We start from the raw sequence: 26839 nt of genomic DNA, 5'->3' as shown, positions 1-26839 counted from the left end.
GACACCAAGCTTGTGAATTGCTATGATTGATGTACATGTGGGCAAATGAAGGGCTCATTGCAAGTATGGAGAGGACCATCTGGAAAAGGAGACAGCATATGCAAAGACATGAAGGCACAGAAAAGGGTGTTGAAGGGTGACACATAGGTTAGAGACACAGCTGAGACACTGTTGAGGGAGTCTAACTTTAAGCCAGCATTTATCCTTTCGAGGGGGACTTTCTGGGTTTGCAGATAATTTTCTGCTACATTACCCTGTCTTGTGGAATACTAAGGAATGAAGTTCCTCTTTGAATTTAAAGTTCAATACTTTCGAGTCTTGATGATCAGATACCAAGGAAGAGAACTTATGTGAACAAAAAATCACTAACTTACCAAGTGACAAAGGCATAAATCATTCCAACGATGATAATGCTTAATGCATAATGCCAACAAAAGCATATGGTAAGAAACATTATGTTGTCATGATCCATTGCATCCCATGCAGGACCTCCACTGGGGGGATAAAGGACAAAACCAATCTGTAATTTAAAACAAAAAGCACATATTAAAATAATCAGCCACATTCCCAAAGATAGTACATTTCAAAATGTTTGGTTCAAAGATTAATCTTAACTAAAGTAACTCCAATTATCTGAAATGCTACAGATAAGACATCAGATAGTATCTACCAGGTCATATTTTTTTAAAAAAAATGTTAAGGACATTGAAGAGAAATTTTCAAAATATGAATAGGAATCATCTCTGTGGTTTAGTGGACTTTCAGAGAATGTGTCAGGTTTCTAAGTTGTGCAGTTTCACACAGTTATTTCAAAATTAGAGTATAAAGAGGTTTTAAAATAAATAAATGTTCACAGCTAACATTATATTCAATGATCAAAGACTGAAAGCTTTGCCCCTAAGATCAGCAACAAGAGGAGGGTGTTGGATTCACCACTTCTATTCACTAGGAATTTCTAGCCAAAAATTAGTCAAGTAAAATAAATAAAAGGTATCCAGATTCTAAAGGAAGAAGTGAAACTATCTATATTCACAGATTATATAATCTTATATATAGAAAATCCTAAAGAATCCACACACAAAAAAACTATTAGAGCTAATCAATGAATTCAGCATACTTGCAGGACACAAAATTAACAAACAAATTCAGTTGTATTTCTATACACATGCAATGAACAACCCAAAAATTGAATTAAGAAAACAATGTTACTTACAATAACACTGAAAAAAATAAAATACTTAGAAATAAATTTAATCAAAGAGGTTCAAGACTTGTACACTGAAAACTACAAAACATTGTTGAAAGAAATCAAAGACCTAAATAAATGGAAATACATCTCATGTTCATGGACTGGATGATTTAATATTGTTAAGATGGCAATAACACCCAAAGAAATCTACAAATTCAGTGCAATCTCTATCAAAATCCCAATGGTCTCCTTAATGCCCATCACCCAGTTACCCCACCCCCCCACCCACCTCCCCTTCCACAACCCTCAGAAGGCACATGATGTGATGAGCACTAGGTGTTATATGCAACTGATGAATCATTGAACACTACATCAAAAACTAATGATGTATGGGGCGCCTGGGTGGCTCAGGCGTTAAGCGTCTGCCTTCGGCTCAGGTCATGATCCCAGGGTCCTGGGATCAAGCCCCACATCCGGCTCCATGCTCTGCGGGAAGCCTGCTTCTCCCTCTCCCACTTCCCCTGCTTGTGTTCCCTCTCTCACTGTGTCTCTGTCAAATAAATAAATAAAACCTTTAAAAAATTAAAATAATAAATAAATAATAAATAAAAAACTAATGATGTAGTATATGCTGGCTAATTGAATTTAAATAAAAAAAAAAATCCCAATGGTCTTTTTTTTACAGAAATGGAAAGCTGACCCTAAAAATCATATGGAATTACCAGGAACCAAGAATAGCCAAAACAACTTTGAAAAATAAAAACAAAGTTTTAAGATGCATGCTTACTGATTTCAAAACTTACTACAAAAATTGCAGTAATCAAAATAGTGTGGTATTGACATAATGATAGAAATATGGATTGATGAAATAGAATTGAGAGTCCAGAAATAAATCTGTATGTCTGTAAAAAATTCATTTTTGACAAGAGTGCCATGGCCATTCAATGGGTAAATAGTAGTCTCATCAACAAATGGTGCTGGTACAATTGGATATCCACATGCAAAAGAATGATTTTGGACCCTTACCTTACACCCCATACAAAAATTAACTCAAAAAAATTAACAACTGAGGGTTGCTGGAGTGGAGGGGAGTGGGAGGGATGGGGTGGCTGGGTGATGGACATTGGGGAGGGTATATAATATGGCGAGTGCTGTGAATTGTGTAAGACTGATGAATCACAGAACTATACCCCTGAAACAAATAATACATTATATGTTAATTAAAAAAAAAAGAAAAAGAAAAAAATATTACTCAACACTTCTACTCCCTAGTTACCACCCAGAAGAAATGAAAACATACACCCACATAAAGCCTTGTAACGTGAATGCTCATTTAAAGCAGCATTATCCATGATACCTCCCAAATGGAAATAACCCAACTGTTTATAACCTGGCAAGTGGAAAATGAAAATGTGCCATATCCATACACTGGAATGCTACAACAATAAAAAGAAGACACTACTGACACATTCTGTGGCATGGACTCAGAATCATTGTGCTAAATGAAACAAGTCAGATGTACAAGATTACTTTTGCACCACTCCATTTATGTGAAATGTTCAGAAAAAGCAAATCACTAGACATAGAAAAGGGACAAGTAGTTGCTAGGGGATGGAGGTGGGAACAGGGAGTGACTGTAACTGGCATGAGTGATCTTTTTGGGATGATGGTGTACAACTCTGTATATTTACTAAAAATCAGTGAATTATACATTTAAGCTGGTGAATTTTATGGTATAGAAATTATACTTTAGTACAGTTGTGTAAAAATAAAAATGACTTATCTTCTGGGGAAGTAAATTCCAAAACAAAGACCTGAGAACAACTAGGCTAAGTCAATGAATGATCATAGATCTTAGATGTATCTTGCCAATACCCTTGAAATGTTTAAAATGCTAATTGATGAGACTATCTACATGGTGATTCTTTGGACAGTTGTTGCTCCTTTGAGTTCAGAGAAGTTTTGTAAGACTATTAAAAAATAGTTCAAGCAAAAAAAAAAAGAAAAAAGGGATCAAAAACTAAATATAAGAACTAAAACCATAATACTCTTAGAAGAAAACATAGGGGGAAAGTTTCATGTCCTGGCATTGGGGATGACTTCTTAAATACTACACCAAAAGTACAATCAACCAAAAAAAAAAAAAAGGTAAATCGGACTTCACCAAAATTAAAAACTTTTGTACATCAAAGGACACTATCAAGAAAATGAAAAAGGAGCCCACAGCATGGGATAAAATACTTGCTGTATCATATATCTGATAAGGAATTAATATCTAGCATGTACAAAGACCTCCTAAAACTCAACAACTAAAAGACAAAAAATAACTATTTTTAAATGAACAACGGAGTTGAAGAGATATTCCTCCAAAGATGGTATACAAATGGTAAATAAACTCATGAAAAGATGAAGAACATTGTTACTTATTAGAGAAATGCAAATCCAAACCATAGGAGATACAACTTCACACCCACTAGGATGGTAAAAATAATAAATAACAAGTGTTAGTAAGAATAAAGAGAAATTGGAATCCTTGTAAATTGCTGGTAGGAATATAAGATGGTGCAGTCACTGTGGAAAACAATTGGACAGTTCTTCAAAAAGTTAAATGCAGCTTTAATTATCACATGACCTGGCAATGTCATTCCTGAGTATATACCCAAAAGAACTGAAAACAAGTATTCAAACAAAAACTTGTAAACAAATGTTCATAGAAGCATTATTCACAATAGTCAAAAGTTGAAAACAACCCAAATGTCTGTCAACTGATGATGAATAAACAAAATGTGGTATACCAATACAATGGACTATTGAACCATAAAGTCATGATGCACTAATGCATGACACAATATAGATGAATCTTATAAACATTATGTTAAGGGAAAGAGGGCAGACACAAAAGGTCCCATACTGTCTGATTCTGTTTACATGAAATATTCAGAATAACTAAATTCATAGAAACAAAAAACAAATTAGTGGTTATCAGGGGCTAAGAGGAGAGTAAAAGAGAATGATTGCATCAGGGTTCCAGGGTTTCCTTCTGGGGTGATGAAAAGGTTTCAGAACTGAATAGCAGTGATAGTTGCATAATATAGTGAATGTACTTAAATGGCACTGAATTATATACTCTAAAACAGTTAATTGTGTTATGTAAATTTTATCCTAACAAAAAACAAAAAGAGAACGAGAGAGAGAGATGGATGAATGATGGACAGATGGGGGGATGGGGGATGGACATATGTCAGGTCTCTAGAACTAAATGAAATACAATACCAAGATAATTACATGGACAATGTATGAATGTCCACCATATATTAGCTAATTATATGTCAGTTACAGTGCTTGGGAGTGTTCCTTACAATGGCCCTTAAATGATGTATTATTATCCCATTTTAATGTATTATTATCCCATTTTAACATATTGTCTTCATCTCTGGATGAGAAAATTGGGTGGTTTCATAATTTGCCTGGAATCGCACATCTAATAAATGAAATCTAACAGGAACAAGAAAAAAGCATTTAGTCCATAGTACTGAGTGAAACTTTAATACCATTTGTTTGAAATTTCTAATAACCTGAGTAAATTGGGAAAAAACAAGACTTGGGCCTTAATCACTTGTTCCCATTTCCCATTCTAAAGAATTCCCTTTGGTTGGAAAGAGAACTACCATTTGTACCACCCAGTAGATGTATCACTAGGTGTGGGGCACCTTAACTTCATTCATGCACATAAACTTCACCATAATTCTAAGTCCTCATAATAACCGCAAGAATAAGCCATTATCCCCATTCTTCTCATGCCCTACTTTTGCAGCAACTCATGAAAGATGACAAAAAAAATTGTGTCAAGTGAGTATCTTTTAGGGAGAGTTGAGTGTAATAAATTATGGACCAGCTCCCCAGTTCCTACCTATTGGTCCCATCAATGTCCTTCCAATGCCATCCACCCATCTATCCTTGCTTGGGCAGTGTTTTGCTACAGCTCCCTGAGGTAAGGGTTAGCAGTTGTGGCTTATAATGTGTACCTCCAAAAGGATATGTTGATGTCCTAACACTTGGTGCCCATGAATGTGACCTTATTTGGAAATAATGTCTTTGCTGATGTCATCAACTTGAGATGAGGTCATAGTGGATTAGAATTGGCCCAAATCCAATGACTAGTGTCCTTATTATGGAAGGCCATGTGAAGACACAGGTACACAGAAACCCACAGGTGTACCTATGGAGGCAGAGGTTGTGGTTATGCTGCCATAAGCCAAGTAATGTCAAGGATTGCTGGCAGCTCTCTAGGAGAGTGGCATAAGACAGATCCTCCCTTTGGGCCCCCAGGAAGGAACCAACATGGTGACCCCTTGATTTCTGGACTTCTGGCCTCCAAAACAGTGAAAGAATAAATTTCTGTTGTTTTAAGTCATCCAACTTGTGGGACTTTGTTATTGGAGCCCTAGGATACTAACACAAGAGCTAAGACCAAAATAAGCAAGGAATATCACTTATCCTAAACCTCAAGTCTGGATACTTTGGTGGCTCTTATCCATCTTTCAAATCCCAACTTAACTTTACCTTCTCCTGGTAAAGCATAGAATAAATAGTGTACACTCATGTGATTAATATGGTAGAACCAGACTTCAGATCCAGGTCTGCCTGACCTAGAGTCTCGTGGACTTCTCCCTCCATGCCATAGTCACAATCGTTTTCTGGAGCTTCCAAAATAAAATATCTCTTAAGTCACCTTCATTGGTCGTTACCAATTCTACCAGCCAAATGTTTACTGTTTTATACCAAGAAAAGAGAAACTTTGAGCACCTCTCACTACTCATCTCCTTGAGACCCTCAGAGCCTGACACTGAAAGCTAAAGACTTAACTGAAGGCCACTGTGAAGCCTATGAACAGTGTTAACTGATGTGATTATTGTGAAAGTCATAGAAACATTCCAAGTCATTTCAGGATAAAAGCAAGTGAATTCGGAAAGCTGAAAAACCAAGGGCCAGAAAATGCCACAACTCATTAAATCTTCCTTGATATATAGAATAAGCCACTACTCTCTCATTAGTTATTCTAATTTGCTTCCTAATGTAAAATTCCAGCCAAACAAAAGGTCTGAAAAAGAATTTTTCTTGCTGTATCGTCTATGCCACTCCTGAACGTCTGTTTTTGAATAGTTTAAGCCTCATTAATATCACATTTAAAATGTAAATAATTATCTTCTCTAATATACAGCAAGCCAGGGGCTCATTTCCTATAGGTTAGAGTTTGAATTTCCTAGTGTTTTAAGTCTTATTTTCCAATCACTTATTTCAACACTATCAGCCTTAAACAAGTGTTTGATCTACCATATCAGACTCAGACCACTACTGCTTAGTTGGGTCTTTTTGACATCTTTGAATGAACTTTTGTCTTTCATAAAGACAAAATAAGGCTGCACTTTACTTCGGGCTCAACAATCTGGGGAGCCATGGGAGTCGTCCCCGGAGCAATTAGTGGGGGAGGGTGATGAAGCAGAAATTACTGTTCAAAGTAATGGGAAACAAAGACAGCAGAAGTGTCTTCTTCCTCCCCTGATGGTCTCTGCCTCAACTCTGACAATGATAGGAGGGAACTTGGAAATGACAAAGTGTGAAAGTGAGCTTTAGAAATATTCTCCCACAGGGGTGACTGGGTGGCTCAGTCGGTTAAGCATCTGACTCTTGATTTCAGCTCAGGTCATGATCCCAGGGCTGTAAGACTGAGCCTTCCATCCCCCTACCACTCCTGGTGGGGGCTCTGTGCTCAGTGGGGAATCTGCTTGAGATTCTCTCTCTCCCTCTCCATCTGCCCCTTCCCCCACTCATTCCCCATCATTTACATATGAGTTATAAAAAAAAGGCCAATCTGAACATTTGCCTCATTCATTTTGCATCTTCTTATTTATAGTTCCAAGAGTCTGGGTGTGCTAATCTGTCTACATATTGTTTATGCACGAGTATTAACCACCTATGGGCAAGTAAAGAGAGAAAAAATATGGTGAAAAGCAAATCACAATGTCATATTATCAACTTAAGACAGAGTTTTGACCATAAACGTTCATATACCACACATAGCACCAAAATAAAAGTGGAATAAATTCACCTACATCTCTAGACATTTTTGTTTCAGAGGAATCTGAGGGTGGAGAGACGTACTACAGTTAAACCTTCATTTCCTGCCAGTGTGTGTGTTTGCATTGGTATTAAATGCTCATTTTTCTTTAAGCCTCCTAACGTTATTTAGTCTAGCCACCAGGTAAAAAAAGAAACTAGTCTAGACATACTGATAGATGGAAAAGATTTTTAAATAGTCACAGATTTATGCCCAAAGATTTTTTTTGTTTTTTTTTTTTAGATTTTATTTATTTATTTGACAGAGAGAGACACAGAGAGAGAGGGAACACAAGCAGGGGGAGTGGGAGAGGGAGAAGCAGGCTTCCCACAGAGCAGGGAGCCCGATGCGGGGCTCGATCCCAGGCCCCTAGGATCATGACCTGAGCCAAAGGCAGACACTTAATGACTGAGCCACCCAGGTGCCCCAATGCCCAAAGATTTTTAACCTCATAGCTCTTTCCTAGAAAAGCTTTTGGTAAAATATAAAAACATTATTTCTCTGCCAAAGCGGACAACATTAGGTCAACATATTCTCAGTTGTGACAGCCCATGTTTCTTCCCTCAGATTCTTAATCATTAATTATTAATGGAACACTAATTAGTTTGAAAATCCCTGCAATAACCTCATCCCAAGTTCCTGCTTTCTGGTGATGAAACATCTCCTCTAAGAGGTCATCCCCTATTAAACCACATTCACCTTTCATCTCAGACTTTCCTTACATCTCTATGTGTATATTAGAGTATGATTTACCAGTCTCTATAAAATATAAGTTCACTAATTGGAATACATGTTTTTGACAACATGCCAAGGTTAGGTAGTCAACAGAGTAAAATGGAAAGAGCCTGGGACTTGGGGTCAGACAGACCCACATTTAGATTCTAGTTCCATTACTGTGTGAGTCTGGGATAGTCATGGGGTCTCGCTGAGTCCTATCAGTAAATTTGGGATGATAATACCTAACTTCCAAGTTACTGTGGGGATATAATGAAACAACATGTATGTAATAGTCCTGTAGAGCGGCTGGCACATTGTTGTTTCTCAGTAATTAATCATTTCCTCTCCTTCCTGCCTTTCATATATTTCTCAAGCTCATCACTCATAAGGATGTAAGCTGCTTTAGCAAAAGCAATGGCTCAGAATTCCTACATTACGGAGATTCAGGTGTGTGAGGAAGATGAACACACCCCATTTCCTTCCCAGCTGCTCTGTCAGTACTCCCCCCAGGGCCTCTGGGCTACTCAAAGCAACATCACCTCTCAAAGACCCACATTCTCTCTACAGGCAGCACTTCAGAAGGAAGTGTCCGATTCTGGATCAAAATACCCCACCAAAGAGAGACGAGTACAGATGGAGACACCAGATCCCTTCACAGGAGGCCTCGACTCACCTGCCAAAACCAGCTCCCCTGAAGCAGGATAAAGCTTGTCCGAGTAAGTTCCACAGTGATACTGGTCCGTACGAAGAGCTCCAAGAAGGCAATCAGGCCTGTCACAAAGATGGCCAAGACCAACAGCTTGTGCACAAAGATGTCCAGCATTTCCCGGCCATGAGTGTGATTATACATGATAAAAGCTGAGAGGGAAAAAATAGTTTCTCTTTTTCAGTGAAACCAAGGGGCATCCACCATTTTTCTCCCTCCCTCTCTCCTCCTCCCTCTCTCTCTCTCTCTTCCCCACCCCACATAATTTTATACTCACACACACACATGCACACACACCAATTTGTCCAAAATATCAAGTGCTCTCTGCTTCCCACAATAATGGAAACTTCTAGCATTTTTGGAGTCATCACTACCTCTTTTATTTTTAAGATTTTATTTATTTATTTGTCAGAGAGAGAGAGAGAGAGTGAGCACAAGCAGAGGGAGAAGTAGGCTCCCTGCTGAGCAAGGAACCCAATGCAGAACTCCATCCCAGCACCCTGGGATCATGACCTGAGCCAAAAGCAGATGCTTAAACGACTGAGCCACCCAGGCGTCCCATCATCACTACCTCTTAAGAATAGAGATCTATCTCTCCTTTTCCCTTTCCCAACCTTTATTTTCTTGTCTAACATATCATGACACTTTCAACTAACTATATTTCAAAGCATCTTCTATAAAGGAGGATGAATAATAAGTGTGATGGGGGCAGGGGAGCAAGAATACACAGATGAATGAGACAAATCCTTGCTTTAAGGAATTCGGTCCATTGGAGTAAGCAAATATATATATACAAATCATAAGAGTGGACTTTGATGGGTATGACAAGATGCTCTGGAAGCTCCCAAAAAATAGTAACTACCTATGTTATTTAATCCCATGAGCAGATTCCAGCTTTATCTTCAACCTTTTCATGTAGATGAGGAGGAAAAGATGTTCACTCAAAATATGGTAACACCCTGAGATACTGAGAATCTTGCTCATGGTTGTTGACGTCCATCTTTTAGCTAGCCTTTGTTCTCAGAAAGGGGTTGGCAAAAGTCCTTATCTTCAGATGGGGGAAGGAAGGTGGACAGTTAGGAAATTACTGCCTCCTGATCCTTTGGGGTTTTTTTAGTTCTATCATCAATCTAATCCTTACAAATACAATAAATGAAAACAAATTACTAAACACCTGTTTTCCCTACATAGTAACAGGGACATCAGCTGAACAAAAAGTGTTTTTCATTAACCTCTCAAAAATAGGACCTCCTCTTTTTAGTGACTGATTTTTTGACCCTACTTCTCATGTAATGGTGCAGTTCCACTATATCAATATGAAAAAAGCTAGTTAGCAGGTTAGTAGGTTGCTGTGAGCGGTCTCCTTGTTTCAGGATACTCATGCTTCACTACCCTGAGCTCAGTTTCACTTGTTAAAAATGGAAATCATGATTCTCTCCAGGATAACCTAGAGATAAATAACCATGGTAGGTGGTTATTTAAGAATGATGTGAGGGCGCCTGGGTGGCTCAGTCGTTAAGCGTCTGCCTTCGGCTCAGGTCATGATCCCAGGGTCCTGGGATCGAGCCCCGCATCGGGCTCCCTGCTCGGCAGGAAGTCTGCTTCTCGCTCTCCCACTCCCCCTGCTTGTGTTCCTGCTCTCGCTATCTCTCTGTCAAATAAATAAATAAAATCTTTAAAAAAAAAAAAAAGAATGATGTGAAATGTGAATAAAGCACATCAAAGGATGGTGCTTGTCCCGGTTTACTGTATAAGTCAGTAGGGAGGGAAAATCCTTGGTGTCCTATGCAGGACATCTGATTATCTCCCCGTGGCCCAAACAAATGGCCCAACTGATCAAGGCGGCACCAGGACACTAAAGGAATATTATTGCACAGGGCTAGACAAGTGTGCAAGGATAGTGAAAGGTACGGGAACATACTCACTTATACTTACCCTCCACAAATAAGGCATTTGACAACATTAACTTGGTTAAGGAGGCAGGAAGCGAACTGATGAGAAAGCATAAGATGTTTGTCACACCCAGCAGCCCAAAGAAGAAATACATGGTGAAATGGTGCCAGTTCAGGAGGTCGACCCACTGGCCCTCTTTATAGTCATATAAGGCCAAATGGGGCCCTCCAGTGATAAATTGCTCCCCAAGCATGCCTGCAAAGGAACATATCACAGTTTTAATAACCCTCCCCACAACTTCGTGAAGAAAGCAGGAAGACACAGGATTAACCCAGGCCTTAGTCTAATCTAATGTCCTTCTGCGATGCTGATTCTTCTCTCTGGGCTGTTGCCTAACAGCTAAGTACTGGGGCTTTAGGCTGGTTTTAGAGGTTCAAATACTGGTTTGGATGATCAACTTTTAGTCAAAGATAAGCCAATTTAGTCAAACATCTAGTTATTTCAGATCATCAAAGCTGATCATTTCAGTTCTTCATAGTTCCCTGATCAGTTCCACTGATGGTCTTAGTTCCCATTTTCATCTAATGACTAGATAAATCCTACAGAGGCTGTTTACTTCCTTCTGACACATCCTGCATCTCTGGTTGGCTGCCAAGAAGTAGCGAGTTGTGCTTGATTCAGAATCAAAATACTAGAGTTCAGCTTTTCCCCAAGTCAAGTTTACAGAAAACACAGATTACAGCACCTGGTCTAGTCAGTTATAGAAACAGTAAAACCTTCTTTAAAATTCTGCTTTATGTGTCAATCTATGGAATTTGGCAAGGCAATCCCTCTTTTTGGAAATGGTTGCTCTGTAATTTCATGTCCACAGCAAAGACCAATTGCCATGAATAAAGCAGGAGTAAATCCAAAGGGAAATGAGAAAGTTCTGCCTTTCACAAAGGAGAGGCTACAGTGGAATTCTAAAACCACAGAAAATTTTCACAGAATCTTATAGTCAATGAAAAGGCCTTAGAAGTCATCTGGCCTAACTTCCCTTTTCAATTTAGGAATCACACAAAAAGGATGAGTGCATAAAGCAAGGTCTTCTTCAGCCTGACCCCTCTGTACAGTCCATCAGCAACAACTTATGACTGAGGCTTTCCCACAATAACTTGATTATTTTGGCATCATTTTGAGAAATGGCTTCTGATAGAGTTTCCTCTTTCAGGCATCAGAATAAATGACATAAAATTATTTCAAGGTTCCAACTAATTCAATAAAGGAAATTCACCTTGAGTGGGCAGGCAAGTTAATATCCATCACTGACTCATTAAGGAATAGGCCTTTGTATAAACATGAAGTGTCACCTTCTAACAAATTATATCAGATAGAAATTACAATTAGAATATGTGTTCAGAGATATTTTTTAATAAAAATTCATTTTAGTGATTTCTTGATTTGGTATTTAATTTTCTCTTTGCATGTAGAAATACCCAAAAGGAGAAAACAGAACACAGAAGTGGTCCACTCACCAGTGATAGCCATGCTGACTAACGCGATTCCCTCAAAAATTTCTATTCGATGGAATAATGCTTTGGAGCCAATGTAGGAAGTCCGCTTGTGCTTTTTGCAGGCATATTTCAGAACGCACCTGGTGGTCCACCAGATACCCATGATAATGAAGAAGGTTCCGGGGAGGGCATGACCTTTGAAATTCCCCATGTCTACCAAGATTAGAACATACAGAGGATGAAGACATTTTGTTTCCAGAACTTAGCCGAAACATCACTCATTCTCATAAAATACACTATTTTCTGATGATTATGGATATACCATTGATTTAAGAGGAGTCGATGTTACTGTCAATCACTGCAATATTAACAACACCAAGAAGAAAAAAATTCATATTCATTGAAAACTTACCTTGTGCTAGGCACTATGTCAAATGTTTTACACACAATCTCTACCCTAATTTTTACAACATACCCATTTTCAGTTGGGACACAGGGTTAGAGAGTTAAGTGACTTGCCCAAATCTCACAACTATTAAGCAAGAGTTCTGTTGTTTTTAATAGGGAGCTCAAGGATTTCTTAAAATGATAGCATGTGCAACACCATATAGTTACACTTTAAGGATATTTGGAGGAAAAGTAATATGAAAGTTTTACCTGCATGTTTAAAACTTGAAATGATATAAAATTGCCTACAATTTTTTAAGTAAGTAATTTCAAAGTATCAAGCATCGAGTATATAAAAGAGACCATTAGTGCTCATCAAATATTCAAGTGCTTCTCCACAGACTTTTCCCAGCCTCTTCTCCAGGTGATTCAAAACCATGTTTCTAAACAGTATGGAGGTGCCTCAGAAAGTTAAAAATAGAACTACCCTACAACCCTGCAATTGCACTACTAGGTATTTACTGAAAGGATACAAAAATACAGATTCAAAGGGGTCAATGCACCCCGATGTTTATAGCAGCATTATCAACACTAGCCAAACTATGAAAAGAGCCCAAGTGTACCTCAACTAGTGAATGGATAATGAAGATGTGGCATTTTTTTTTATAATGGAGTATTACTCAGATATCAAAGAGAATGAAATCTTGCCATTTGCAATGATGTGGATGGAACTAGAGGGTAAGTTAAATAAGTCAGTCACAGAAAGACAAATACCATATGATTTCACTCATATGTAGAATTTAAGAAACAAAACAGATAAACACAGGGGAAGGGAAGGAAAAATAAAATGAGATAAAAACACAGAGGGAGGCAAACCATAAGAGATTCAACTATAGAGAACAAACTGAGGGTTGCTGGAGGGGAGGTGGGTGGGGGGATGGGCTAAATGGGTGATGGGCATTAAAGAGGGCACTTGTGATGACCACTGGGTGCTGTATGTAAGTGATAAATCACTAAATTCTACTCCTGAGACCAATCTACACTATATGTTAACTAACTTCAATTTAAATAGAAACTTATGAAAAAAATATTTTATCCTACCTAAACAAACAAACAAACAAAAACCATGTTTCTAGTTCTGGTCAATGGACTATGGCATTTGTCATTTCCAGGCTGAATGAGTTAAGAGCCTACATGACTCCTTTAATTCACCTTTCCCCTGCCGTGGCAACCTTGGCATGGCTTATCCAGAACATAGTGGATGGCCAACCAGTCTGCTTCAGATCAATTGTGCTAAGTTATTGAACCTTTAAGGCTTAAAGAGCTTAACCTAGTCTTTTCAGATTGATGCCAAGCCAAATCAAACTGTAAATTGTTTACACAATTGTTACATTTACACAGTGAGACAAATAATAAAAAGATATAGCTTCCATTTTTGGCCAGTGCTATAGAAAATCAGTCTTGAATTATGTGAGCAGCCCTTTGTTCAAATGTCCTGTACCATCAACAGAATAATGAAAAGAGAATGCAGAATCCTCTTTATGAATCTCACAGTAGGCCAGATGTAAGAGCACTGATGAAAGGAGATTTCAGGTTTCCCCTGGCCCAGCAGAGGACTTTATCTCCTTGAGTGGGTACTGGGCATTTCAGTTCAGGGGAGACCCCTTTGGGTGACTTCCACATCCTTCACAACTGTGAAATTTCAAGGGGGAACTGTAAAGTTAACTCAAACAGTAAGAGTCTCTTAAATTTTCAGTCAAGCCCCCAGGTGGACATTTTGGCACACCCCTGAATCATCCAAACCTTCAAATAGAATCTGACTCAATACAGTTGACTCTTGAACAACACAGGGTTGAACTGCTCGGGTCCACTTAGATGCAGATTTTTTTTGTAGTACATACTGGAAATGTATTTTCTCTTCCTTACTATTTTCTTCATAACATATTCTTTCCTCTAGCTTACTTTGTCGTAATAATACTGTATATAATATATGTAGCATACAAATATGTGTTAAGTGATCAGTAAGGCTTCCAGTCAACAGTAGGTTACTGGTTGTTCAGTTTGGGGGGAGTCAAGGGTAATACATGGGTTTTCGACTGTGCAGGGGGTTGGCGCCCCTAACTCCCATGTTGTTCAAGGGTCAATTGTATATCACATAGTACTAAGTGACCATTCTTGTCCTAACTCTGACCCTAATTAGTGCTATGGTTTGGGGCATGTCCCTTAACCTCTCTGAGCCTTAGTTCTTAATAGAAGAAGGAGGTGGCTTAGGTGACACCTGAAGTTCTTTTCTGCTCAAACATTCTGTGATTCGTCATCCTAATCACCATCTGTAGTAGTGTTACTGAGTTCTCCTGTTTGTCTTGGCTTAAGAAGCCACATAGTATTGGAAAATGCTTTTATGTGGGATTGAAAAATACATCCAGACTGTAAATTATTTGTACGTTTCTGGAGAAGAATTTGATATGTTTTAAGAAGCCTTGACGGTTTTATATTCCTTGGTACAGGAAACCCATTTCCAGGAAGCTATCCTAAAGTTATAACTGGAAATACAAGCACCAAATTAAAAAAATACATTGTCTAAATCAGAAGAACGATTTAAAATTTTTTGCAGCCACTTAAAATAAAGTTTTCAAATAACTTAAGTGATAGGGGATGTATTTAGTGAAAAGAACAGCATTTTTCAAACCTGAGAAGGGGCTTTGGATTCAGCTGGACTAGATCTGAATCCCAACTCGACTATTTACTAGCTATGTGACTTGGGCAAATTATTTCACTTCTCAGTGCCTCTGTTTCCTCTTCTGTAAAATGAGACAAAGAAAAATACCTACCTCCTAAAATCAAAACACGTTTCCTCCAAAGCAAATAACCCACAGTAGTTTTAAGCAAGCTCATATTATCCTCAACCCACCTCAAACTACCAAAGTAGAACAAAAGTAAAATCAAATGAGAAATTCTACTTGGACAATTACTGCTGAAAAGCAACAAACATCTATATACTTCCCTTGGCAATCATTCACGTACTGCTTGTAACATTTCTCCTGCTATTGTCTTAGAGGGTTACTGGAATCTTCTGTAGTTATTTAATTCTTTGACTGCATTTAAAGAATAAGCTTCTTGAAAGCAGGGGCCATAAATCTATTCTTTCTACCCCCCCCCCTTTGAACCTGGATAGCATCTTATACACTGTGAAGTTCTAAATTAACAAGAATAACTAAGCCCTTCTTAAAAGATCATATAGTTAGAAAACATCTCTACTCTGATGTCTCAAAGCTCACTCATACTCAACATGCCCACAAATTGAACTAATCATGTTATCTACCCACCCACTACCAGAAAATAATTTTCCCCTAGTCATTGATTTTGTTAACACCACCACCATTCACTTACTTGCCCAAACTCAAAATATGAAAATCATCGTAGAGGCCACCTTGTCTCTGAAAACTAATTGATTATTAAGACCTTATATCAACACTCCCCTACCCCAAATCTGGCTGACTCCCCTTGCTCTTCCAATTTCAACTGCCTAGGGAAATCCTCCCTGATGGCCCAAAGAGAAGGCCCCCTTATACCTTCTCAAGGTACCCAGTTCTTATTTTAATGAATTCTTTGTGTGATTAGTTATTGAAGGTCTGTCCTCTTCATTAGCCTCTATGTCCATCACTATTGAGAGCCTGTGTAGTGGTCATTTAGGGCCTCAGAGGTTAGGAGCCTGGGCTATCCTCCATTTTTTTATGCCCTGATAAATTTAAAAAAGGAAGAAAATGCCAAAACAGAGTTACAGAAACCATGGTTCCTTTTCAATGTTTAGGTTTACCTAATAAATACCTTCACCACAGATGCAAAACATATTGGCTATGTTGGAGCTAACATGAAAATTTAAATTTGGGGCCCTTCCGAAATGTGTGGTTCTGGCCGAATAATCTTCCTGATCCACCTCCATGACGAACATTATAATAGGTTCCTGCTGCCCCAAAAGCTGAGTGAACCAATATACCTCAGCATAGCCATTGGGATGTGATAGGGAGGCAATGGGGAGTAGATGAAAGTTTTTGAAGAGGGATATGAGGTGAACGGAGTAGGGAAAGAAATGAGGCATTGCTCCTACATCAGTTACAGAACTTCTGCATCTTTAGCCTTTTAATCTGAAACAACGTGATGGCTCAATTGTTCTCTGTTTTAAAAAACTCAAACAAAACGAAGTCAAAGCAGGCTTGCTATATTTGCCTGGCTAAGCAACCGAACAGACCCAGTTGCTCCTGGCAATGAAAATGGTATTCATTTTTTTTTTTTTCACTTCCATTGTGGAAAGAAAGAACTGCTCAGATCCTCAAATATCACTTCACTGTGATCTCCTAGAACACCATTATCCATAAATCTATCTTTTGTTTCCTGCTTTACTATTACCTGAGGTTGCAATTTACTGCTCTTAAAAGCCAAGTAGTCCAGAGTTTGATTCAATCCAAATCCAAAGAGCAGACACATTCCCCTTGGAAGAACAACACCGGGCTTTTCTCACCCACAAAGCAAATCATACTTGCCAGACAACCAGCAGAAACCTCAGAAAAATCACCAGAATAGGACACAAAAAAGTCCTTCTTCAATATCCTCCTTGCCTGATCTTGCCACTTAAAATAATCTCATGGGGAAAGTGGTTCATTCAAGCCTGAAATGGTGGGCTGCAAGATTCAGTCACCAGCTTCCAGCTGCAATTTATCCTAAAAATTCATACTCCTCCCCAATCCAAACAAATCCATAAATAAACCCTCTACTCCTAATGACACCAAACATCATCCTCTGGGCTAATGACAAACAATGACTCCTGATACCCTTGTTGGCCTCTTTTTTTCTCACTGTCCTCCAAATTTACACACTCACCCTAAAGGGAAATATTTTTAAACTCTAATACTTAGAGATAATATTGGACAAATCCCAAGATCTAACTTAGGTGTCAAGTGTTAATTCCCAGTGTTACAGTCACATAAACCACAGACCAGACCTGCGCACAAAAAGAGGAGAGAACTTAAAATATCTCACAGAAAGAGATCCTACAGTTTTCTTGGTGGAATCTCAACCAAATACTAATTTCAATATAAAATGAATGCCATGGGGGAAACTTAAATTAAAATTTCATCTTGAGCCACCACCAAAATAAAGTATTCCTAAATCTTAGTGACTCCTTTCAAGGCACATTTATAAATTCCCATACACTAAACAAATTTTAACTATTTCTTGAACTTCACTTTACCATTTGCTTGAACACTCAAAGCAAAATATATACAAGCATTTGTAGCTTTAAAGTTCTCCATCATTCCATACCAGTCATTATCTCCCAAATTTCAACTATTTCAAAAAAGTTTTCTTAGTTAAATTATCCTTACCTTCACACTTTCTTCAATGTCAAGTCCAACTCAATTCTCTTCTTCCAAGAACTTATAATGATTCCAGCTTCAAGAAGGAAAAGCAGATACTGACTGGTCTAAATCTAATTACTCTCTCTCTTTTTTTTTTAAGATTTTATTTATTTGCGAGAGAGAGAATGAGAGACAGAGAGCATGAGAGGGAGGAGGGTCAGAGGGAGAAGCAGACTCCCTGCTGAGCAGGGACCCTGATGTGGGACTCGATCCTGGGACTCCAGGATCATGATCTGAGCCGAAGGCACTCGCTTAACCAACTGAGCCACCCAGGCACCCTAACTACTCTCTTTCTTAGAGACTAAACCAATGTGCTTATGTTTTTCCAGCATGAAGGCAGCAGGTAAACTTTCAGAATATGTCACAATGCCTTCATAAATGTAAATCTTGGGGCCACACCCTTTTGAAATCCTACTTCATGTCCAAACATTGTGCCATAGCTCCCAAGAAGCCTCACCTTGCCACCCACCCACATGACCACTAGGCTCAGACATGTGTCCCTGCTGTGAGAACCAAAGCCCAGTAGAGCATGTGTGATCTTTGCTATCTCTTCCAGGTCATCAAGATGGACAGAAGACAAGCAGAATGGTATGTTAGCAGTAACATACCAGAGCAGGTCCAATAAGTCCTATGAAGGCAAACCATTTCCTAATATGCAGTGCCTCAGGAGAGATCGTCACAGGGGCTAGGGTTGGAGTCATAGCCAAAACCAAAATTACAAGAATAAGAAAAGATGATGGAACAAAATTGCTGCAGATCATCAATGAAGCTCACCTGCCCTCAAGGAATACACAAACTAGTAGAGAGACAAGTGCATTCTAAACCAACATGAGGTGTACACAGAGTGAAATGGGAAGAAGAAGCAGCAGTTTGACTCTAACCTGAAGAGCTAGCAGCTGTTATCCTGTCTGTATACAAGTCTTATTTCCCCTCTCAATTATAAACATGGTGAGCAAGGGCCATATCCTCTATCATGCTTTGCACCCAATTAGCACTCAATAAATCACCAATGAATGATGGGTTTCTTTCTGGAACCCCATCCCCCTGAAACACTGAGCTGGGTGACAACCAGTATCAGAAACAGCGGACGTGGCTAATTAAATGCAGATTCTTGGCACCCACTTCAGATCTACTGAATCAATCATCAGGGGGGAGACCCATGAATCTGCATTTTTAATAAGTGCTCATCAGTTATTTTTTTATATTCTTAAATTTTGTGAACCAAAGGCTTAGGCTATGTGGAGACAAGCAGAATGACACCAAGACACTGAGATTTAAATGTGACTTCCTTATCACTATACCCCAGAGGCCATTTGTCTCCCATCAGTGTCATAAACTCTGATGGGCTTGTTCACATCAGGCTTCATATGGGGCAGAGGTGGTGGCTCAACAGCTGCTCCTGAGACCAGAATGATAATCTGGCTCCAGAAGAAGACAATAACAATACTAGAGCCCTGACATTCTGTTCTGTTTTATTTTATCATACATTATTAAGATATTTTATTTTGTTTTGATCTTTTATACCCCAGCCTCTTACACCCATACCCCTATCAATCTTTAAATACTAGAACCACCCATGTCACATGGGCTATTCTTAACCAAACATCCAGAATGACAAATAGAACTCTACATTTAAAAAAAAAAAAAGACACAGGATGAGCCAATCCAAAGATGTATGTATTAAAAACATAAAACCAACAAACAGAAAATAAGAACAAATGTCATGTTGAATCACCTGCTGTAACGAACTCTTCAAAGTAAATAGAGGCCTGGACTGTTTTTGTTAGTAGTGGAACATCCACTTCACTTCATGCTAATAACTTCTCATGCATCTGTTTATTCTATTTTTGAGACAACTCAAGGAATATTATTATTTCCACCACAGGTATGAGGAAACTGCGACTCCAAGAGATTTACTGACCTACTCTAAGTCACAGAGTTAGTTAAGACCAGAGCCAGGGTTTCAAGGTCCTTATATATGATTCCAAATCTCAGACTATTCCCCTAGAAAAGGGCAAAGACCAGAAGAGGTTTGCGGATGAACCCAACAGTACTCATCAAGTTCTTTGACTAGGTTAAACACCATAAGGAAAGAGTTCCTTCTTCTGGGACTTTCTACCATTGAGTTGTCTGTGCATGTAAAGGAAGTGAAGCTCTGCACGTAATCTGAATATTTATTTACCACTGTTTATAGTCAGAGTCAGCAGGCAGAGGGATGCCAACCAAAAGAAAGCTGGTCTGAGTAATCTACAATGACTTCACTTGACAAAATGAAGATGCTAGAGATAAGTATCAGTGATGTGGTAAGAACCTAAAGAAATCATTCCATGGTTCCCAGCTTCATGCTGCTTCACAATTCAAGTCAATGAACAATTTCTGATTACTACATACATAATTAACAATCTGCTTCAGGTTATTGGGAACTCCATGGTAAGCAAATATACCTATTTTTCATTGCTGCTACAGCTCAGCTGGCAAATGTTCTCCAATTTTAAAGACCCAGATGATTAGACTGGGCCTGCCAGAATAATCTCTTCATTTCAAGGTCATTAAAAAAATCCTTTTTTGCCATGTAAAGTAATTTATTCACATGTTCCAGGAATCAGAAGGTGGTGGTATAAGGACATTATTCTGTCTACAACAGCAACACATACATGTTTACAGTTTGGCAGAACAAAGAAGGCAAAAACATGTGACTATGATACCAAGGAGATGAGCCAAGATTCATGGTAAAGGAATAAACTACTAAAGGTATGCTGAGTCCCTTCATTTGATTTAGAGGAGTAAGAAAGGCATACGGCAGGATCCTGTAAGACTATAAGGACCATTTGAGCTGGACTTTGAAGACTGATTAGGATTTTGAAAGGGGAGCTGAATTGGGGAGGGTATGTGCTATGGTGAGCACTGTGAATTGTCTAAGACTGATGAATCACAGACCTGTACCCCTGAAACAAATAACACATTATATGTTAATAAAAAGAAAAAAGAAAGAAAGGGGGAGCTGCAAGAGAAGAGCACTCTAGACATAAGAAACAAACAGCATGAATAAACTCTTGGTGGCAGAAACTTACAGGAGATATTGAAGCCACTTCTACCATAGGAGTAGAACACAACAGAAAATGCACCTGAAACACCTACATATATGGGAAGTTGGTAAGTGGCAAAAGTAACAATACAAATTACCAATCAGTAAAAAAAATTAATAATGTTTTTACAATTGAGTCTCTAGTAATGAATAAAAATCAAACTAGATCCCTACCTCACACCAGATTAAAAAATAAATTCCAGGGGCGTCTGGGTGGCTCAGTCATTAAGCATCTGCCTTCGGCTCAGGTCATGATCCCAGCGTCCTGAGATCGAGCCCCACATCGGGCTCCTTGCTCTGCAGGGAACCTGCTTCTCCCTCTCCTTCCTGCTTGTACTCTCTCACTGTCTCTCTTCTCTCTCTCTCTCAAATAAATAAAATCTTTAAAATAAATAAATAAATAAATAAATAAATAAATAAATAAATAAATAATAAATTCCAGGTGGATTGAAGACCTAATTGTGAAAATAAAATTTTTAGTAGAAAATATTTGAAAATATCCCCATGACCTTGGGATAGGAAAGAATTTTTTAAGCAAAATACAAAAAAGTAAAGTAATGAAGGACAGAACTGATAAATTTGACCTCTTCAAAAAGTAAAGCTTTTAGGGTGGCTCAGTCGGTTAAGTGTCTGCCTTTAGCTCAGGTCATGATTCCATGGTCCTAGAATTGAGTCCCGCATCGGGCTTCTTGCTCAGTGGGGGGGGCCTGCTTCTCCCTCTGCCTGACACTCCCCCTGCTTATGCTCTTTCTCTCCCCCTCTCTCTCTGACAAATAAATAAATAAAATATTTTTTTAAAAAAAGTAAATCTTTTATATGTGAATGGCAAAGAAGCATAGGAAAAGATGCTCGATATCACTAGTCAATTGGATAATGTTAATTAAAATAACAAATACCAATACTCATCCACCAGAATGGCTAAATTTAAAAAGACTGACAATACTGATGATATTGGCAAGGATGTGGACCAACTGGACCTCTTATGCACTCTAAGTGGGAACACAAAATTGTACAGCCCCATTGAAAAGAAGTTTGTCACTTTTTATAAAGTTAAACATGCACTTATCATTTGACCCAGCAATTCCACTCCTAGGTATTTACCCAACAGAAATTAAAATTATGCCTACACAAAGATTTGTACATGGATGCTCATAGTAGCTTTATTCATAATAACCAAAAACCCAGAAACAGCCCAAATGCCCAGCAACTAGTGAATGCATGAACAAACTGATACATCCCTAACTAAATTTCTTCATCTGTAAAATCAGAGTGATAAAAGTATCTATTTAAGAGGCTTTTGTGAAGATTAAGTAAGTATAATGCAAAGTACTTGAATGGAAACTGGTAAACAAAAATCAATTAATAAATGTTAGCTATTATTTTGACATCTGGAAGTTTTAAGATTCTTCTGTTGTTACACAAAATAGATTTAAATATTTTTTGCTGACAACTTTGTGGATCTACTGTCCCATCCCTGAATACTCCATTTTCATAACTGTTTTATGTGATATGGAAATGAAATTCTATCATGTGTAAAGGCCTCTTTCAGTTTCCCTGCTCCTCCCCTTCAATATGGGCTTTATCCTAATAATCTAAGATAGCTGCCAAAGTTCCAGCCATCACAATCATGTTCCAGGCTGCAGGAGAGAAGAAAGGGCAGAAGGAGTCTCTGTGTCTGCTTTTCAATGAGTTTTATTGAAGTATGATTAAATGCAGTAAAATTCACCTCTAAATTTTACAGAGGAAGAAACTGCGACAAAGTTAGAGATGAACTAAAATGTCCAAGGTCATGGAGATGATAAGTAATGGAGCTGGGATCGATATTCAGCCCTGGGTCTATAGTGCCTCTACCACAATGTACCATAAATAAAGTTAAACTACACATGGCAGACATAGAAGGTATTTGTAATAAAGATAACTGATAAACACTGAGTAGTCACAATTCATTTGAGTAAATATCTAGGACCATAATCCTGGATTATATGGTAAGACTATGTTTAGCTTTGTAAGAAACCGCCAAATTGTCTTTTTTTTGACCTGACCCAAAATCAAGAGTCAGATGCTTAACCGACTGAGTCACCCAGGCACCCCTGCCAAATTGTCTTCTAAATGCAAAATCAAGTACACAATTATTCTTTTTTTATTATTTTTTTAAAGATTTTTATTTATTTATTTGACAGAGAGAGACACAGCAAGAGAGACACCAGCAATGAATGACAGAGTTCTTATTTTTCCATATTGCCTCTAGCATTTGCTATTGTCAGTGTTCTGGATTCTGACCATTCCAATAGGTGTGTAGTGTTATTGTTGTTTTAATTTGCAGTTCCCTAATGATATATGATATTGAGGAGATTTTCATATGATAATGTGCCATCTGGATATCTTATTTGATGAGTAATCCGTTCAGATCTTTTGCTCACTTTTTAATCGAGTTGTTCATTTATTCATTGTTGACTTTTAAGGGTTCTTTATATACTTCAGGTATTAGTTCTTCACCAGATGCCAGATGTATGGTTTGCAAATATTTTCTCCCAGTCTGTCACTTGCCTTTTTCTTCTTTTAAAAGTGCCTTTCAGGGGTGCCTGGGTGGCTTAGTCAGTGAAGCACTGAACTCTTAATCTCAGCTCAGGTCTTGATCTCAGGGTCATGAGATCCAGTCCCGTGTTAGGCTCTGTGGTCAGCACAGAGTCTGCTTGAGATTCTCTCTCCTTCTACCTCTGCCCCTTATGCTTATGCCTCTCTCTCTCTCTCTAAAATAAATAAATAAATTTTTTTTAAGTGCCTTTCACAGAGTGGAAATTTTTAATTTTCATGTGACCTAACACATAATTTCTTTCAAGAATAATTGTGTGGATGCCTGGGTGGCTCAGTTGTTAAGCGTCTGCCTTCAGCTCAGGTCATGATCCCAGGGTCCTGGGATCGAGCCCTGCATCGGGCTCCCTGCTCTGCGGGAAGCCTGCTTCTCCCTCTCCCACTCCCCCTGCTTGTATTTCCTCTCTTGCTGTATCTCTCTATGTCAAATAAATAAATAAAAATCTTTTTAAAAAATAATAAAAAAAAGAATAATTGTGTACTTGATATCGCATTTAAAAACTCACCATCCTACCCAAGGTCTCACCATTAAGCATGATGTTAACTGTAAGTTTTATGTAGGTATTCTGTATCAAATTGTGGATGCTCCCCTCTATTCCTACTTTGCTGCTTTCCATATTTAATTTTTTTTCCTTAAAAAAAACAATAACAACAAAAAACCTGAGAAGGTGGTTTAGAGCCAGATAAAGAAGACTTTAAATGCCAGGTTAAAAAGTTTAAACTTTATTCTATGGGCAATAAGAAGCAACTGAATGTTTTGAGCATCAGAGCTTTTAAACTTTTATATGTTTTGAGCATCAGAACTTAAAACTATTAAACGGTTTAGAGGTTTTATTTAAAGATGTTCTAGTTTTATTTAAAGATGTCCAGAAAAGGTGACTCCTCCAACTCTTTCTCTAACCCATTCTGGTGAAATACAATCTCAGTACAAATCTGCTACATAACAAACTTGAATCTCTTGGAGTCCAAGGAGGATGCAGAACATTTATCAATCTTGATGAACTGTTTCAGCAAAGACATGACTCCCAACCCCAGTATTCGGCCACCCACCCCCCCACCCACAAAAGAAAGCCATGACACTGTGGTTCAGGGTAGAGGCAGAGGCACCCAGTGGCCCAGACTCAGTATCAAGCATGTATGGACAAAATGTAATGACCACACCTGAATCAACAATGTTGACATATTCCTTTGCATCACACTTTCTACCAGGGGAGTCACTGTTGTCAGGGGCTCTATTGATAACGACATCTGGATGAATCTTTGGCCTATCTACAGAGAACATCTTTGTTGCCCAATTCTCATGGCCTTGGCTGCCTCACTTCTTCTTTACCCACCTTCCTGCATCCCGCCCCCCACACCCCCTTTTCTCCCTTCTGCCTATCACAACCAATTCTCAGAAGGGCAGCAGAGATGTGTCTGGATTCTAAGCAAATTGCCTTCCAGGGCATGGGAACCATCTTGAGAAGGAGAGGCACTCCAGGATCAGATTCCAAATTTTGGCTTGGTTTGGATTTCTGTGTGTGGAGGGGTAGCAGACAGAAGGTAATCAATAGGAGCCCAGAGAGCCAAGAATATGTAAAAACGAAATGATTTGCCAGTTCGGGCTAATGAATCTCTGAGTTCTTGAAGTTCACAGGCTTACAAACTACACAATCATCCCATTCTCCACACCTCAACCATGAGTTGCCCCCTGGTGGATGTCCATTCCTCACCAGGCAATTCTATGAAATTCATTCTAACCTGATTTTCCTCTAAAAACTTATTTTAGTTATCCACTTCCTCCTTTCTCCCTGCTGCGAACACACACATAAATATGATTTGATCTGGATCCTTTTCCCTTGGGGCAAGTTCAGGTGTGGGGCCAGGGCTGGGGCCTCCAGTTTTTTTCCACTGTAGCCAACACCCATTCAGCCTTGGCAACCACCCAAGTAACCTTCACTGTGTGTCAGAAGGGACAGTGTGAGACACCGGAGAAAAGAAGTTTTTAATCTGAGGAAATCTGTCATGCCCTGAGCTTTTGATAAATTGCTGGCTTTGTGAAAAAAAGAAATTCAGTTTTCTTTGGAATAAGTGCCTCTAAGGATGCTCAGACATATGTATGAGAATGATCACTAGTGCTCTTGGCTGCCTGTTTATCCATTCATTCCCTTAGTTCTCCATCTTTTCATTCATCCTTTAAACAAATATTTATTGAACAACTACAGTGTGCCAGGTCCAGCTCTATCTACTGGGGACATGTGATGGAATCAGAACCCTCATGTTAATCAGATCCCCGGGTGATTCACATGCACATTAAAGTTTGAGAATCACTGGTCTAGGGCAGTGTTTCTCAACAACAGCACTAACTGACATCCCAGGCCAGATAATTCTTTGTGTGTGGAACCATCTTGTGCTGTGTAGGATGTTTATTTAGCAACATTCCTGGCCTCTGCCTACTAGATCCTGGCGGTACTTTTCCCCCAGTTGTGATAGTCAAAAATATCTACAGGTTTTAATAAAGGTCCCCTGAGGGGCAAAATCATATCCCCTTCCCCAATTAAGAAGTACTGGTTTAGAAGACCCTGGGTCAAATCCCCTTAAACATAAAAAGTATTTTTTTCCTTCTCTCTTAGGAAAAAGAGAAATTTTTAAATTTAAATTTTAAATTAAGATTAAATAACAAATTTAACTGTTAATTATTGTACCAAAATAAGTCCAACCAAGATTATGTATACCTTTTTCAGAAAGATAAAGTGCACTTTATTGTAACTAATAAAACAAAAAACCATCATTTGGAAAAAATAATGTTTGCAAGATTCCCATGACTTTTTAGACAAAAATCTTTCAAGTTTGCTGTTTAATATTACTATTAAGCAGAAAGAGGAGCCTGACATTAAATATGATATCTATGAGGTCAAGGACTTGGCATTGGATGTCATCACTGCCAATTATATGTGGATCAGGTACAAACAAATAAAGGTCTATATAGAACACCTTCCCATCTTGAAAAAAACAGTTATTGTGGTCATAATGCTCTGTGTCCACCCTCAAATAACGGAAATGGTGGCAAGGGAGGAGAAGTTATGTTCAAATCCAGTTTAAGGAAAAATAAATGAATAAAATAAGCCGAAGCTGAAACCAGTATGGCGCTATCTGAATGTTGTACAATTTTAGTTGGCCTAGGGGAGGAAATGTCAGCAGAATCACTCTGGTCTTTCCATCTCTTGGTGTCAGGAAATTTATGCCTCACTGTTTAATTTTTTTTT

The 26839-nt window shown here is 38.5% G+C and overlaps 1 protein-coding gene across 2 annotated transcripts in view; it reads right to left on the bottom strand.

The window, feature by feature from the left end:
* Positions 1-26839, bottom strand: part of TMEM45A (transmembrane protein 45A) — a 69543-nt gene that overhangs the window by 5198 nt on the left and 37506 nt on the right. Inside the window, exons 2-6 of one of the 2 annotated variants that reach the window (XM_045902760.3) lie at positions 17885-17951; positions 12138-12329; positions 10666-10878; positions 8698-8882; positions 375-520 (exon numbers count right to left, since the gene is read on the bottom strand). In XM_045902760.3, the coding sequence (XP_045758716.1) occupies positions 375-520; positions 8698-8882; positions 10666-10878; positions 12138-12327 (734 nt within the window). In that variant the 5' untranslated portion in view covers positions 12328-12329; positions 17885-17951. The remainder of the gene's footprint in view (positions 1-374; positions 521-8697; positions 8883-10665; positions 10879-12137; positions 12330-17884; positions 17952-26839) is intronic. The other variant, XM_045902759.3, reaches the window with a different exon arrangement.

Source organism: Mirounga angustirostris, unplaced genomic scaffold (genome assembly GCF_029215605.1).
Source record: "Mirounga angustirostris isolate CCGP_5_RB_7025 unplaced genomic scaffold, mMirAng1.0.hap1 SCAF_1, whole genome shotgun sequence".
Lineage (NCBI taxonomy): Eukaryota > Metazoa > Chordata > Mammalia > Carnivora > Phocidae > Mirounga > Mirounga angustirostris.
This window is presented reverse-complemented; position numbering and strand designations above follow the sequence as displayed.